This window comes from Macaca thibetana, chromosome 4 (genome assembly GCF_024542745.1).
Source record: "Macaca thibetana thibetana isolate TM-01 chromosome 4, ASM2454274v1, whole genome shotgun sequence".
Taxonomy (NCBI): Eukaryota; Metazoa; Chordata; class Mammalia; order Primates; family Cercopithecidae; genus Macaca; species Macaca thibetana.
The window spans coordinates 129,395,834-129,411,256 of record NC_065581.1 but is presented as its reverse complement, the minus strand read 5'-3'; the positions used below and the strand labels follow the sequence as shown (position 1 = coordinate 129,411,256).

At 37.0% G+C, this 15,423-nt stretch overlaps 1 protein-coding gene across 1 annotated transcript in view; it reads left to right on the top strand.

The window, feature by feature from the left end:
* Nucleotides 1–3,645: 3,645 nt before the first annotated feature.
* Nucleotides 3,646–15,423, top strand: part of PDE7B (phosphodiesterase 7B) — a 334,565-nt gene continuing 322,787 nt past the window's right edge. The window contains exon 1 of the mRNA XM_050787962.1: nucleotides 3,646–4,074. Coding sequence (XP_050643919.1) covers nucleotides 4,054–4,074 — 21 coding nt within the window. The 5' untranslated portion in view covers nucleotides 3,646–4,053. The remainder of the gene's footprint in view (nucleotides 4,075–15,423) is intronic.

The window sequence follows — 15,423 nt, the reverse complement described above, 5'->3', positions numbered from 1 at the left end:
TTTTGCCATGCAATTTAACATGTCCCCAGGTTCCAGGAATTAGAGTGTGGACATATCTGGAGGGCATGTAGCCTATCACAAATTCGATTTGTGCCCCAGCAATTTCCTCCCTCTCTTCCGCATCACCAATTATTCCCCTCAACTGCATTGTTTTCCATCAGTGTACAACATGCTGATATTCCCTTCCAATGACTGCTCCATTTCTCTGCTCTCTTTGGGGCAAAACACCTTGAAATAATTGCCTAGACTCTCTGTTCCCAATTCTTCTTTCGTTTTCCTTAACCTTTCAACTTTCTACTACACTCAACCTTCTTTTGTTAAAAAGAAACAAATAATTACACATTCTAAGTTTAAGGGTCAATTTTCAGTCTTTATTTAAGTGTCATTTAACACAACTGATGATTGAAATGTTTAATTTACCTTCTAAGAAACCATCCTCTCTTGGTTTTTCTTATACTTTCTGGAGGCTCCTTGTCAGTCTCCCTTGCTAGTCCTTCTTTATATTCTTGACAACATAATCATGGACTGCCTGCAGCTCTTCTATCTGCACTCATTCCCTTGGTAATCATATCTAATTTCATGGCTTTAAGTACTACAGGTATACAGTGACTTCCAAATTTATATCTTTAGCCCAGAACTGTCTCTTAAACTCCATGCTTATATATTCCACTGCCTAGTCAACATCTCCATGTAGATATCTTACAGGCAAGGTTAACATAGTCAGTATCAAACTCTTCATCTTTCCCACAAAACCTGCTCCTCCCACCATCTCTTGGTCAGTACTAGCTCTGTTCTTTTACTTGATGGAACCCCACATTTTGGAGATGTCATTGGCTCCTCTCACTAATCTCCCTCCTTTATACTTAGCACCCAATCCATTTAACAAGTCTTATTGTCCTTAACACCAACACATAATTAGAAGTAAACCACTTCTAGCCACCTCCACCAAAGCATCGTGGTAGACACCACGAGGATGTCTGGCTTGTTTATTGCAGTATATCCTTTATCACACTCTCTTCTACCTTGACCTCCACATGGTTGCCAGAGTGATCCTGTCATGACGTAAGTCAGATTGCTTCATTCCTCTCCTTAAAGCCCTGTTTCATGCAGACAGGAAGCCAAAGTCCTTAAATGACCTAGAAAACTCTCCATGATCTGTCACCTCTGCACCCATTGCCATCTCCTACTACTTACCAGCCAAATACTCCAGTCCCCAGAGCCTTGTACTTGATGTCCTCTTGTTTAAAATGCTCTCCCTATGCCTCCCTCATCAACTTCCCATTTGTGTCCAACATCACCTTTGCAGTGGCACCTTCTCTGCATACTCACTTTAATATTGCAAGCCTCTATCTGACTAGTGACCCTTCCCTCTCCTGTTTTTTGCTTCACAACATTATTACCACCCAATATCCTATATAAATTTTTTATTTGTTGTTATGACCATTCTCCTTTCAGAAGAATCTAAGTTTCATGGGGTCAAAGAATTACGTGTTGGAGGGTGTGTATGTGTATTACATGTTTTCACTGCATTCTCCCCAGCACCTAAAACAGTGCCTGAAACAGAGTACACAATCAAATATCTGTTGCTGTTCAGTGAAGGTCCAGATCTGTTCTTTATTTCACCTCAAAACCAGGCTCTTTTCCCAGGCTTCCCCATGTCAGTAAATGGCAACTCTAGTTTGCCCAAGCCAGGAACCTGGAAATTACTCTTGATTCCTCTCTTTTTCTCACACCTCTCATCTTCAAATACTGCCAATGCTCTCTGCAAATACACAGGCCCCTTTCCAAAATCTGGCCCTCCCACCTTCTCCACTGCTCTCACCCAAGTCCAAGCCATGATGCGCTCTCACTTAGGTTAGCACAGTGGCCTCATTTATCAGTCTCCCTGCTTCTACTCTTGCTCCCTAGGAGTCTATCTTCCACAGAGAAAAGAGAAATCTCTTCAGAATTCGTGTCGAATCATAAACATTCCTCAATTCAAAACACTGTGATAGGTAGGTTTTCACCTTGGAATAAAATCTAAGTCCTGTGTATGGCCTGTAAGACATGTCCTGATCTTGTCTCAGACATACCTTCTGAAACTTCTTTCTTCCCTTTGCTCATTCTCTTCGAGCCACTCTATTTCCCTTCCTGTTCCTCGGCTCTGCCAAGCACTCACCTGTTGTGGGACCTTTACATGGCTTCCTTTGCGTGGGATGTAGAGGCCCACAGTACCTGCTGTGTCCCATCATTCAGGCCTCTGCTCCAAGTTGCTTTATCAGAGGGCTGCCCTGATCATCTTTCCTAAAATAGCAAACACACACCACACACGCACATGCACGTGTACACACACACCTCATTCTCCCACCTTATTTTGAAGCCCTCATTACCACCTGACATTATACTTTTACTTATTTTTCTTTGGCAATTTCCCTGCGTCTCCAAAATGTAGACTCCATGGGGGAAAAGAACCATCTGTTTTGTTCACTGTTGTGACTTCAACACCAAAGATAAACCCCAACAGTTACAGGGTTGCTTAATCCTAGTGCCTAGCCTCTCTGGGATATAGAAATACTTTCTTTCTCAAAGAAACAATATTAGCATTTGAAAAAGGAATGTGGACTTTCCGTAGTGTTGTGCCCACCCTTAAAACATTGTCTGCCTCAGAGCAATGGAGAAATCTGATTGGCCTCTGTGGGTCCCATGCCCCCTTGTGGCTCTGTTGTAGGAATGGGGCTGGGGGGAAAGTCCATGCAATCCATAGAAGAGAGAAAGGAAAGTTCTGCCCCCCATGCTCCCCAAGAAAAGGGCTGTGAGCAGAATTCGGGATGGGGAAAAGGAGGATGATGTGGGGGAGGCAGAAACAACAGATGGCAACTATGGAGATTTTTCCAGAGTGGGAAGAGTAACCCAGGGATAAGCTGGGATCCCTGCTAAGGGAAGTATTCCTAAATAACTGGACCTTCATGCTTTTTGGGAAAGAACATGCTGAGGCCCCAGGAACACCTGCATGGCATCACCATAGCCCTGTTTCTTGAATGACTCCTGCTGGCATCAGGAGGCACCTCCCTGGCAGGGACAAGCCCGAGGCTTCACCACAGAAGCTGGAGGAAATGCAGGGACCCATGGCACAAACTGACACCGGAGTTCTATGTTTCATTGCACATCATTTTGTTCACCAGTGCATTTGCACGATTCTGCCTCTATGGCTATCAAGATTAATTAACAACCCATTTTTAGGTACGAGTAAAAATGAATTAGGTAAAAAAAAAAAAAAAAAAAAAAAAAAAAAAAAAAGCAACAGCTGCCAAGTGAGCATGTAGCACACATTCACAGACGGAAAAAATCTACATCTTGCTGCTATGATTTAGCTCAGGGTTTTATATTTAATTTTTGTTTTGTTTTGCTTTTGTTTTTATACACCTCACCACAAGGTATTTTAAATTCTTTAAATGTATTCCTGAATATAGAAAATGTTTCTTGGGCTCTCCTGAGAGTGGGGTGCCCAGGCTGACCACAGGCACACACACATTCTTCCCATAGTACAGTACTTTCAAATTAATAGCACATGCAGAGGAAAAACTAAACCCTTTGACGTCACTCTTGAAATGAGGAAACATAAACAGAAAAGGCTCCACTCCAGTAAGCTGCCAGAATTGAAGCCGATTGGTCTCTGCTTTTCCTTGCCTGTGGCAACTGACAGCACCTCCCAGCCTAGCAGGCCGGCGGCTGCTCACCCAGCCAGTCAGTTGGTCTGGGTACTGCAGCAGACTCGGCTCTGTCCCAGCACTTGTCTAGGAGAAAAGTGGTGTTACTCACCCAGGGAGAGTCTCTCTTTCTACCTTCCCTCTTTCTCGATCTCCTTGTGTGCTTTTGTGTATCTTTATTCCTTTCCTTTTTTTTCCTTTTTTTCTTTTTCTTTTTTTTCTTTCTTTTTTTTTTTTTTTTTTACTTAATTATATTCCTAATCCTGGATGAAGTTGCTGGATTCTGCAGCACAAGTCTTCATGAACAAGCAGCACCGCTCAGAGATTTCACGGCTTTCAAAGGTCACAGAACTGCCACTATGGTTAAATGTCTTGTTTAATGGTTGAGGTATGTACAACAAATTTAAGCGGCAAGCTCAGTTTTCTTGAGAGAATAGAGTCACAGAGAGATGGCAGGATTTTTATTTAAAATGAACCTGTACATATATATATTTTCTGTCTGTGATTGTTACTACAGCAACCAGCTTTTGAATTTCCTTCCTTTTTCTAGGCGAACTGACTAAACATTATCACTTACCCTGAATTAACCGTTTAAGGGCAACAGAGTTTCATTCCAACCAGTGTAATGAGACTCCGGCATTTTCACTGCACTTTGAGCCCACACTGAGGTGGTCTTTAAAAAAAAAAAAAAAAAAAAAAAAAGCATTATTTTTTCTCCAACATAAATCTTGGAGTTGGGTAATTTTGATTTTTGGTGGGACAGGATAGGAAAATGCTGGTAAAGGGATTGGTAAGGTTTGCAGAACAGGGAAGCAGGAAATTAGTTTTTTTCTTGAGTTTTTCATGTTGGTTGATAGCAGACTTCAAGATGAAGAAATTAGTGGCAAGAAGGGAAGAAACTGATCGTGAGACTGAAGGTAGAAAAAAATCAATAGAAGATGTCCAAAAAATGAATTCTGAAAAAAAATTCTTCATCACCTTGTTGCATTTTTCAAAAAAATGTTTTGGATTCAGAAGTCCAGGAGAGATGCAAATACTAAGTTATATGACCAGAAATTTAGATACTATTATTTATAAAGGAAAGTAAAACTTCTTTATTACCACTGCAAATTTGCTAATTATCTTTTCCTACAATAGTTGAAAATGGAGTCATATTCAATTAGGGGCTTAAGTGATTGAGCCTGGGGACTAATTAACCATTTAAAAATTCTGTTCTTCATGTGCTCTAGCCAGAGTGACTATTGCAATAAGAGTAAACCTTTTTGCACCAGAGGCAGGCATATGCATTCGTGTATAGTAAACACACTAAGTGCTGCAGGAAGCTTGGCAATTCAACACAGGGCTAATGTTGTTTTCAATGGCACATTATTATGTGTTAAGGGGGATCCCTGCTAAAAATCATTCCTATCCAAAGAGTCGGTTTTTGTAACAGCAATTTAAGTAATATATGGTTACCATGAATTTCCTTATTACCCTTCTCAAAGTTATGCAATAGCAAATAAGATGGGATTATTTGAAATCATAACCCTGTTCCAAAATTTCTAACTGATTTTCTTAAAGTTTCTATTCTCAACATTGAGAACCTGAAAGCTTTAAAACTGGGTCATGTCAGCAGTAATATTAAGCACGATCTCAAACAAGAGCTGTATTTCAAAGGGTTAAAAAAATTAACTGCATAAGACTGTAATGTACCAAGTTAAGAACTGCAAAAATATTAGCTCTGAAATGCAGAGGATGTGCCGTGAATGGACAATTGCTTTTCTGCAGCGCCTAGTGGGAAAACAAGGACTTTGTGTGTTGCAAACGCATAACTGCAGCTCCTCCATTTCCTCTGCTTTATCTTTTATTACTGGCTGGTGAAACAAAGACGGGTGTCAGTAGTTACATCTTGATTGACATTTTCTCCAATAAAATGAAGTCACTTTTTGTCTCAAGTAGAAATCCACAGTTAACTAGTTGCAACTCCAAAAACTGTATCTGTTTTGTAAGAATTTTTACCTGACACTGTAAACTGTCTGATTTCAGAATGTACTCACTCTCTTGAACAACATGTGACAAAATCAGTGGTGACTGTCAGCAAATTAGCTGGGAGAAATGTTTTTTTTTTTTTTTTTTTAATTAAGTGATTTAGGGCAAGGGTGGAAAAGTCTAAGATGTGTCAGGGACAGGCATTAATTTAGGGAAAATAATTACACTAGTGCATCTTTTAGTGCCTTACACATTGTTCAGCACAAAGCTACTCACTGTCAGTTCTCCATGAAAACCTAGTTAAAATGTTTGCCTAGAATTTACTACCTTTCATGTACTGTAAATTATTTAAATAATTTTGGTCTTTTCAAGTGTTTTTAAAAAGCACTTTTGGTGTCAGTCCAGCCTAAAATATAATCTAAAAATCAAGTCAATGATACAGAGAAGGACATTTCAGACACTGACACTTTAGTTTCAGCCAAAGGACATCTTAAATGCAAAAGTAAAATGACCAAGTTTCCTCAAAGGGGGACTGTACCACCTGGAAAATGCCTCTGCCTAGTAATTATTCTTCTGAAGTCTAACTTGCTGTTAGCCAGGCCCAAATCACAGGAGGAAGCTGTTTGTTGACTCACAGGAGATAGTGTTGGAAGGAATTGATTAAGTGGTAAGCTAATCCCAAGGAATACTAAAAGGGCTTTGTTTGTATTAAAGAGAAGTGTCAAATTTAAGGATCAGAATAGACTTTGAAACATCTAAATGTAGAAGCTAAGAGGGAATCTAAGTAGTTTGCCTCACATCATTGGGATATATAATTGATTGGAAACTCTATATACAGAAATTCTTATCTAAATAATCCACTATCTTATGGATTCAGCTCTGTCTCCCCCGCAAAAATCTACAGCGAAGTAGGTGTCTGTGTTCTAGAGGGTGTATTTGGCTGAGGAAGACAGGACTTGGTATTTGGAAATGTCAGGTCCCTCTCGCAGCACAAAGACCATCTCTAATCTCTATTTACACCTCCTCACGGTGGCAGCCCCATTTCCCCTAAGATTGTCCTTTGGGGAGCAGTTCCATTGTCCACAGGAGAATAGCCGTGGGCTCAGCACCACTGGCTTCTACAAACATCCTCAGTGGCTCTAGGAATCCCCACTTTGACTCATGAGATGGTGCTACTGTATATTAGCAGTCTTTAACGTGGTTTACATGCAAATTTAAAGAAGAGAAGGGGAAAAGGGATGTAGAAACCCAAACTGACTGAATACCTATTTGTACCAGACATTGTTAGAAATTTGAATACAGAGAGTGAAATATGTCAAAGTTCTTGTGTGTGGTCAAGGCATGTATACTTTCTACTTTCTCAAGAATCATGTAAGGATCTAAATGAGTTGATCTGTACTTAGAGAGTGATTTCATGAAGTGCACTAGAAAGGGCAGTGAACAGAGGTAGTGAACCAAGGTGGTACATTCAGGCTCTAACGAGCTGGGTGACTCTGAGCCCCTAGCTCACTCTTGAGCTCAGTCTCCTCACCTGTAAGAGTGACTGGTTGTGCTGGGTTATGTCTAACACCCGTTTTAGATCAGAATGTTTATAGTATTCTTACTCTCAACCTAGAATTTTTAAACTCCATTTACATGTAAATGTAGAAGTGTCAAACCTTTATTTCAAAAATCGTTACTACATGTTTTCAGGATGTCAAGGGCTGTGCCTGTGAATAAGCAATGATTCCCACGTTAGGAAGCGTATTCTGGTTGAGTATGAATATTTAAACAAATGACTGGAGTCTGTACAGAGAAATGAAAGAACAAAAGGAGAAGTTTGAGAGAGAGACAGTGATGGAAAACTGCAGAGTAGGCAGCTCTATGCAATTTGGAATTTAAGAAAAAGGTAAATTGTATTTCTATTTAGGTATTTATTTTTATATGATCTATAATGTGATTAATTAAGTACATTGTTATTATTTTGGAAATCATGTATTTGCAATGGTGTTCTTAAAACTTAGAATGTTAAAGAGAGCCAAAGTTTCCCATAGGTTGATTCAGCTGCTGTACAGGCCTGAGTTGGTAAATCAAATCTGTGCATTGGCATCGTCTACATCATTCCTTGAGCTTAAAACCATAGGAGTTATAGAAAGCTGGAGTCTTTAGAGAGCACTATGGGCAGCCGAGGTCCCAGCAGGCATTCGAAACAAGCCAGCAAGGTTCATAGCTGTGATGGTCTTGAACACTGGCGCAATGTGGTGTCAACATGGCAGGAAATTCCCTCAGTGTTAGGAAAAGTCTCATGGTGGCTTGGAACTTCGAGATTACTTATGGGAGTGAAGACACATTTCTTCAACTCCAGAGCCCCAGTTTCCTCATCTTTAAAACAAGGCTGTTGGATGCCCTTTTTCTTTCCAAATTCTATGATTTGACCTGACAAAATTAACACTGAATCATTAGCATGTGTTTACTTTTATTTTTCCACCTCTCCCATTCCTTATTTCCACTACGTCTCTGTGTAGTTTGCCTTTACTCAGTTGTCCACATTTACACAATTTTCCCTCCAAGATAATCTTATTGCCAAGGAAAAGCAAAAACAAAACAAGGACTTGGGTTTGAGAATTTCTCCCCAGAAAGACTATCACTCGCCTGAGACAGTCCCCTCTCTCTGCTCCATTTCTCTTGTATCAGGTTGATGTACCCCTCTGTGACTGTGACACTTGTAGATAAAGCGAAGAGGCATGCTTTGTGAAAATTGTAGCTAGGAACTTTAGTGTTAGAAGACAAACGTCTTTTTCCTAAATGCCAATCACTGTCCTGGATTTTCTATATTACTTCACTTAATATCTTCTCAACTCTAATTCTGATTTCTTTAGAGAATAAATGAAAACCTGTTGATAACTAAGTTGAGGGAATCTTCAGAAGAAATTTTTGGTGAATTGATTGTCCATTGAGTATCTGCTCTGAGACCTTGCCCCGCTGGTACAGGGTTGCTGCCGCTTAGCTAGTGATAAGACGTGATGCAATTCAATCACCGTAATTGAGACATTTCTGGAATTCTGTGTGGCTCAGAGTGTTCTAGCTGGTGTCTCCTCTGAGTGAAGTTTACATTTAACATCTCAAGCATGGAGAATAGGGAGCTGATTTTGTAGATTTGGATAAACCTAAAAACAACATAACAGAAAACACACAGAAATCTATTAAGCAATATATAATTCTTAATACTACAGTATAAATATCCCAACATTTTAAAACCTTAAATCCTTTCATGAATGCTTTACGTATTTATATGTATAAAGTACAGAAGTATGAAAATAATGGCCACAATCAATATACCAGTAAAGAAACTTTGTCATGCATTTAAAGTTCCTTCCTTTCTGCCCTCCCTCTCTTCTTTCTTTCCTTCTGCTCTCTCTTGCTCCTTTTCCTTCCTTCCTCCCTCCCTCCCCTAAAATTTTTGTAAAAATTTTAGAATTAACTTAAGATTCTTCCCTAAAATAAAACACTGTTGGGATATAGATCAATTTGGGAAGACTGGCATCTTTTCTGAGTCTTCCAATTCATAAACATAATGTATCCTTCTATTTATTTAGGTGTTTGTTGATTTCTGTCAGTAATATCTTCTGGCTAGCTTTACGGTCATTTTACACATTCCTTGCTAGACATCTTACTAGGCACTTAGTACTTTGATGGTATTCCAACTGGCATCTCTTCAATTTCAATTTCCTTCTGCCCTCTCTTGCTCCTTTTCCTCCCTCCCTCCCCTCCCTCCCTTCCCTCCCTCCCTCCCTCCCTCCCTGCCCTCCCCTCCCTCCCCCTCCCTCCCTCCCTCCCTCCCTCCCTCCCTCCCTCCCTCCCTCCCTCCTTCCTTCCTTCCTTCCTTCCTTCCTTCCTTCCTTCCTTCCTTCCTTCCTTCCTTCCTTCCTTCCTTCCTTTTCATTCTCCCTCCTTTCCTCTCTCTCTTTCTCTTTCTTTCTTTCTTGAATCTGTTAGGGAAAGAAGGCAAAAATAGATTGGTAATGAGGTTTTGAGGAGTTTTTCTTGTGTAAAATTTGGAGTAATATTTACTTTTTTTTCCTAGTGGTTGGTGAATTCATATAGTTTTTCATTAAATTTCCTGCTCAGATTTTTTTCTTATTAATACCTTCTGTGGTCTACATAGTCATAATTCAAGTACAAATAGGAAGCATATAAAATATCCTTTCTACAAGATGAAAATTATCCCCACTGCTTTAGACATGCACAAAAAAGGATTCTGTTCAAAAATGAAGTTTATACATGACTTAAATATACTTAATCTCTAAGAATCTTCTTTTGCTCTGGCATGGGGGTGGGGTCCAGGACTAGTCTGGTGTGAGGAGTATGTTTCCATAGGTCCAGGCATAGACATGGGGAGGCTACCATATGCCTGGGTTGGTCAAAACTTGATACCTGAAGGTACCACACGGTCAATGTTTTACATTCTCTTTGACTTTAGCAAATCCTTGTCTAAGAACATAAAGAATTGTTTATTTTTGCATTGTTTACAACCTAAACAATATCAGAAACAACTTGAGCCTAATAATAGGTGAATTACTGAAAAATTATTGTAAAATCATACAATAGAATACCATATAGTCATTTAAAAGAATGAAGTACCTCTACATGCAAAAATCTGGAATGATTTTTCAGATGTATTAAGTGGAGGGGGGAAGCTACATTAACAGTTGTATAAATACATAGATACATTCATCTATACTTATTAAAAATTTCTGGAAATTCAAATTAAAAACTTAACAAACAATGCCTCTGGAAAGAGAACTTGGAGTATGGGATAGGAACAAGGCTTACTTTTCTTGTATATACTTTAAAATTGTCCAACTTTCCCCTCTATAAATGTATTACATTTATAATGGGAAAAAGTTGCTGACATTTATTTATCATGTGATATTTTAAAGTGACTAGAAAAATCAGAAGGTAAAGGAAGAAAGAGTTCTATTTTATTTTATGTTATTCGTTTTATTTAATTTAATTGCTTTTTGTTTGTTTGTTTTTGAGACAGAGTTCCGCTCTGTTGCCCAGGGTGGAGTGAAGTGGCATGACCTCGGCTCACTGCAACCTCCACCTCCCAGATTCAAGCGATTCTCCTGCCTCACCCTCCCAAGTAGCTGGGATTACAGGCATGCACCACCACACCTGGCTAATTTTTGTATTTTTAGTAGAGATGGGATTTCACCATGTTGGCCAGGCTGGTCTCGAACTCCTGACCTCAAGTGATCCACCCGCCTTGGCCTCCCAAAGTGCTGGTATTACAGGCGTAAGCCACCACGTCCAGCCTGAGTTCTGTTTTGCTTAAAATTTCTTCATTAATTTCTTCCTTTGACCCTTACTAAATTTCTCCCATGTGCCTTTGACGTGGCTAGGGAGCAGAGAATTCCCTGGAAGTAAGAACCCTGGAAGCCAGAAGATAGGGAGCCCTATCACTCTTGTTTGAGTAACTTTGGGCCAATCAGCCCTCTGGGCACCAGCTTTCTCATGTATGAAATGAGGGGCTTGGTCAAGCTCAAAGTTCAAGCTTAGATCTGGGTCTAAGAAAATTTGGTCTCTTACATGCCCAATTATTTGAGATCTTTCTCCATAAACTGAATAAACATATTTTGCCATACATATTTTACTAGTTTGAACATCTTGGCTAAGTTTTGTTTTAGAATTGGTCAGTTCAGTTTAATTTTTCCTATTAACTATACATGCAAAATTTGTATTTATTCAAATAGCATTTGAGGAAATCACACATCATAGACTTTTAAAGTAAAATTATACTATAATATCCGTTACTCATAAAACAGTAGAAAACATTATATTAAGATGTACAGCTTGTGAAGTTATGCAAGCAACTAATGCTTCTTCTGTTTGGATATGATTTATACATTTCTTGGTTTTCCAGGAGAGAAAAAAAGAAAGACGTTCATTTCCCTTTCTCATTATGCCACTTGCCAGCTGGGTCCAGTCAGATGAAAGAACTCAGTCATTCACAAAAGTGTAGAAAGCATTCTTGTAAAAGGAGATGCTTCAGTAGTACAGAGGTCTAAAGAATGCCTCAATTTAGAAAAGGTCATTAAATCTAAGAAAAAAGTTATTTTCGATGTGATAGAAATATAGTGTGTTTCCATGTCCTTAAGATGAGTGTTCATGCTTTTCCAATTAAACAAAAACCTAATTTCAATTGGGTTTTTAGCTTCATTTGGAAAAGTGTAGGTATTGCTCATTTTCCATATTTAGTAGGTTTTATTTTCTGCTTTTCTAGATCTTCATTATCGTATTTGGAGTAAAAAATAATTTTTAAGTTAAAATAATACAAAAGGAACAAACATAAAACAGGAATTTGTGTGATAGCAGTTTGGAATGACAAAAACTAACATTCTAAACTTTTCCCTATAAATCCCTTTTAATTATTAAAAATCACTAAGTATTAGAAATATAGTTCAATAGCGTTTACATAAAATAATTGAGAAATATTGTTCTCTTTTTCATTGAATGTGTTGCCCCAAGTGCCCATGTGTGGGTGCATGAGAAAGGCCCTTCTTAAACTTGACAAAATGCATATAAAAACTTTGTATGTAGTAGTAATAAAAAAAAAAATCAAAACATTGAATATAGCCTATTTAAAATATATTGTCTCCTTTAATGTAAATCTTTAGAAACCAAATAATCAATACATCTATTGGATTAAATGGCAATAATGAGTAATAATTTAAAATTCAATTTGCTTATTTTGTGTGAAAGGAGAAAAGGAAAGGCAGGAAAAAAAAATGAGGTTTCAATTTTTTTCAAGGAGCATTGAACTTGTAACTTAATGCCCTGAGTTCAAGTTCCAGATGCTAGGAATGATACTGTTGGCAAGTTATTTAACATTTTTAGATTTCAGGTATCTAAAATGTAAATTTAAACCTTTAGGTTCCAAAATTTCTGGCTTTCCTATGTAAGTAGTTACTCAGTTCATAATACAAATGTCCTGTAACTCTCTAGAACATTTCTGTTAGATGGGGATTTGTTATGCCCACTTTAAAGGCAAGGAAATTGAGACTCAGATAGATTGCAGCTAATAGTTGAAATTCAACCTCAGCTTTTTGCTGACAGTTTTTAATTGTTTTTATATGCTTAAAATCCATCCTTAATCATTCTAAGAATGAGTTAGGAAACGTTTTAAAATACACAAAACATAAAAATATCTGTTTTGAAAATGTTAATCTACCCACTATATTTTTAGAAATGAAGTTCAAATATATAGAAAAACAGCATTATTTCATTTTAAATGCAGTCACAGTGGATTAATCAGATACTTTAAACTTCAGAAATTTTGCTCTGAGAGGCAGGAGAGTGCATTGATCAGCAGAGCATAATTTGGTGACATTCAGTATGGTTCATTTATTAGCTCTGTGACCATGAAGAAGTTACTTAATCTCTCTAGGCCTCGCTCTACTTATTTGCTAGATTCAGGTGTTTCTAATATCTGCTTCGCAAGATTCTTGAGAGAATGGAGTGACTTTTTATTTGTACAATGCTTTGAACAGGCTTAGAACAGAGTATGAAAGAGTAAAACTTCATGTTAGTGTATCAACTGGTATTATTTGCTTTCAAGTTTTAGAAATTATTTCATGGAATTATAATTATTTTGTTTACAGTGTTGCTGGTGCTTTAAACATTTAAGAGAAATCTTGTTTAAAAATCTTTTTTTTACTTTCTGAATTAAACTATAGCACACATAACAGAAAATTATCTAACATATAATTATGCACCATTGAACCCCTACATAGAAGTCAAGAGAGTCAAGAAATAGAACATTATTACATGTTTGGCACCTGAGGAAACCCGTCATGCCTCTTCCATTCTTTCATTCAGTATTCTATCTGAAGACTAGATAGGTTGTTGCCTATCATTGTATTTTGTTCATTTTCATTGTTGCATGATGTTTAATTATCTGAATACACAGTATTTACCATTCTACTGTAGAAAACATTTTAATCGTATCCAGTTTTTAACATTATGAATAATGCCGGCCTGAGTATTCATAGGCCTGTCTTTTGGTGCACATGTACAGGTATATCTGTTGAGGTTATACCTAGGAATAAAGTCGCTGGGCCACAGGGAATGTTTATGTCCAAATTTAGTAAAAATTTCAAAATTGCTCAAAGTGGCTATAATAATTTACACCCCCACCAACAATATATGTTCAGTTACTCTACTTCCTCACTGGTAACTTACCTTGGTTTTCATTTTCACTTCCCTGATTACTAACAGTTTGAGCACATTTTCACATGTATATTGGCCATGTAAATACCTTTTTTGTCAAGTCTCTGATCAAATTATTTTGTATATTTATAGGATATTATACATACTTATATATATATTGTATACATATTTGATACCTTTGATTGTTATATATGTTACAAATATTTTTTCCCTGTTTTATTCTTCTCAAGATTGTTTTTATCATTTTTGATTCTTTACATTTTCATAAAAATTTTAGAATTAACTTAAGATTCTTCCCTAAAACAAAACACTGTTGGGATATAGACCAATTTGGGAAGACTGGCATCTTTTCTGAGTCTTCCAATTCATAAACATAATGTATCCTTCTATTTATTTAGGTGTTTGTTAATTTCTGTCAGTAATATCTTCTGGCTAGCTTTATGGTCATTTTACACATTCCTTGCTAAATATCTTACTAGGCACTTAGTATTTTGATGGTATTCCAACTGGCATCTCTTCAATTTCTATTTTTAACTTTTTGTTACTGATACATAGAAAAACAATCAACTCTTGTATATCAATTAGTTATCAGCAATCTTGCAAAACTCACAAATTCCAATATGCTATCTATAGATTATTTTGCTTTTCCATAGAGCTAATCAGAGCATCCAAGAATATTGGTGGTCACCGATTTTCCTTTTTAATACTGATAACTTGTTTTATTGTACTGGATAGGATTTTCAATGTATTGTTGAAGGGGTAATTGTGACAACATTATCTTGTTTCCAGTCTCAGAAAGCAAGCTTTCAACATTCTACCACTAAGTTTGATATTTTCTATAACATTTGAAAGTTTCCTTTCATTCCTAGTTTGCTAAGCATTTAACTTATTAAATGTTCTTTAAAATATTGTCATATGATTTTTCCTTTTATTCTGTTTATAGTAGGTGATTTTATAATTTCAAATCAAACTGAAATCCTAGACTAAATCTAACTTGGTCATGATATATTATGCTCGTTTTGAAAATCACTGATTACTCTGTTTCTGAATTGCTAATAATTTTTAGGATTTTGAAACTATGTTGATGAAAACCATTAACCTAAAATTATTCTTTCTGGTTATGACCTTATCAAGGTTCCATTGGCTTTATTAAATTAGTTAGGAAATATTACCCTTGTAAAAATGTTCTGGGAGAGTTTTGTAAGTTTATTTTTTTTCCTCAAATATTTGACAGAAATTGCACATAAGTCCATCTGGGTCTGAATATCTGTGGGCAACTTTTTAGTTACAGTTTTAATTCCATTTATTTTTATGGGTTATTCAGATTTTCTATTTTCATTTTCAGTTTTAGTAATTTCTCATGGATTTGTTGTTGATTACTTCTTTTTGAATACATACATTTAAAGAAGGAAATTTATTTTTCACAGTTTCAGCTGTCTCCTCTAGGTTTTAAAATTTAGTGTCTCTATTAGCAGTTAATTCAAGACAATTTCCACTATAATTTGTTTTTAACCCATAAATTATTTAGAAGTACATTTATTAATTTGCAAACAAATTG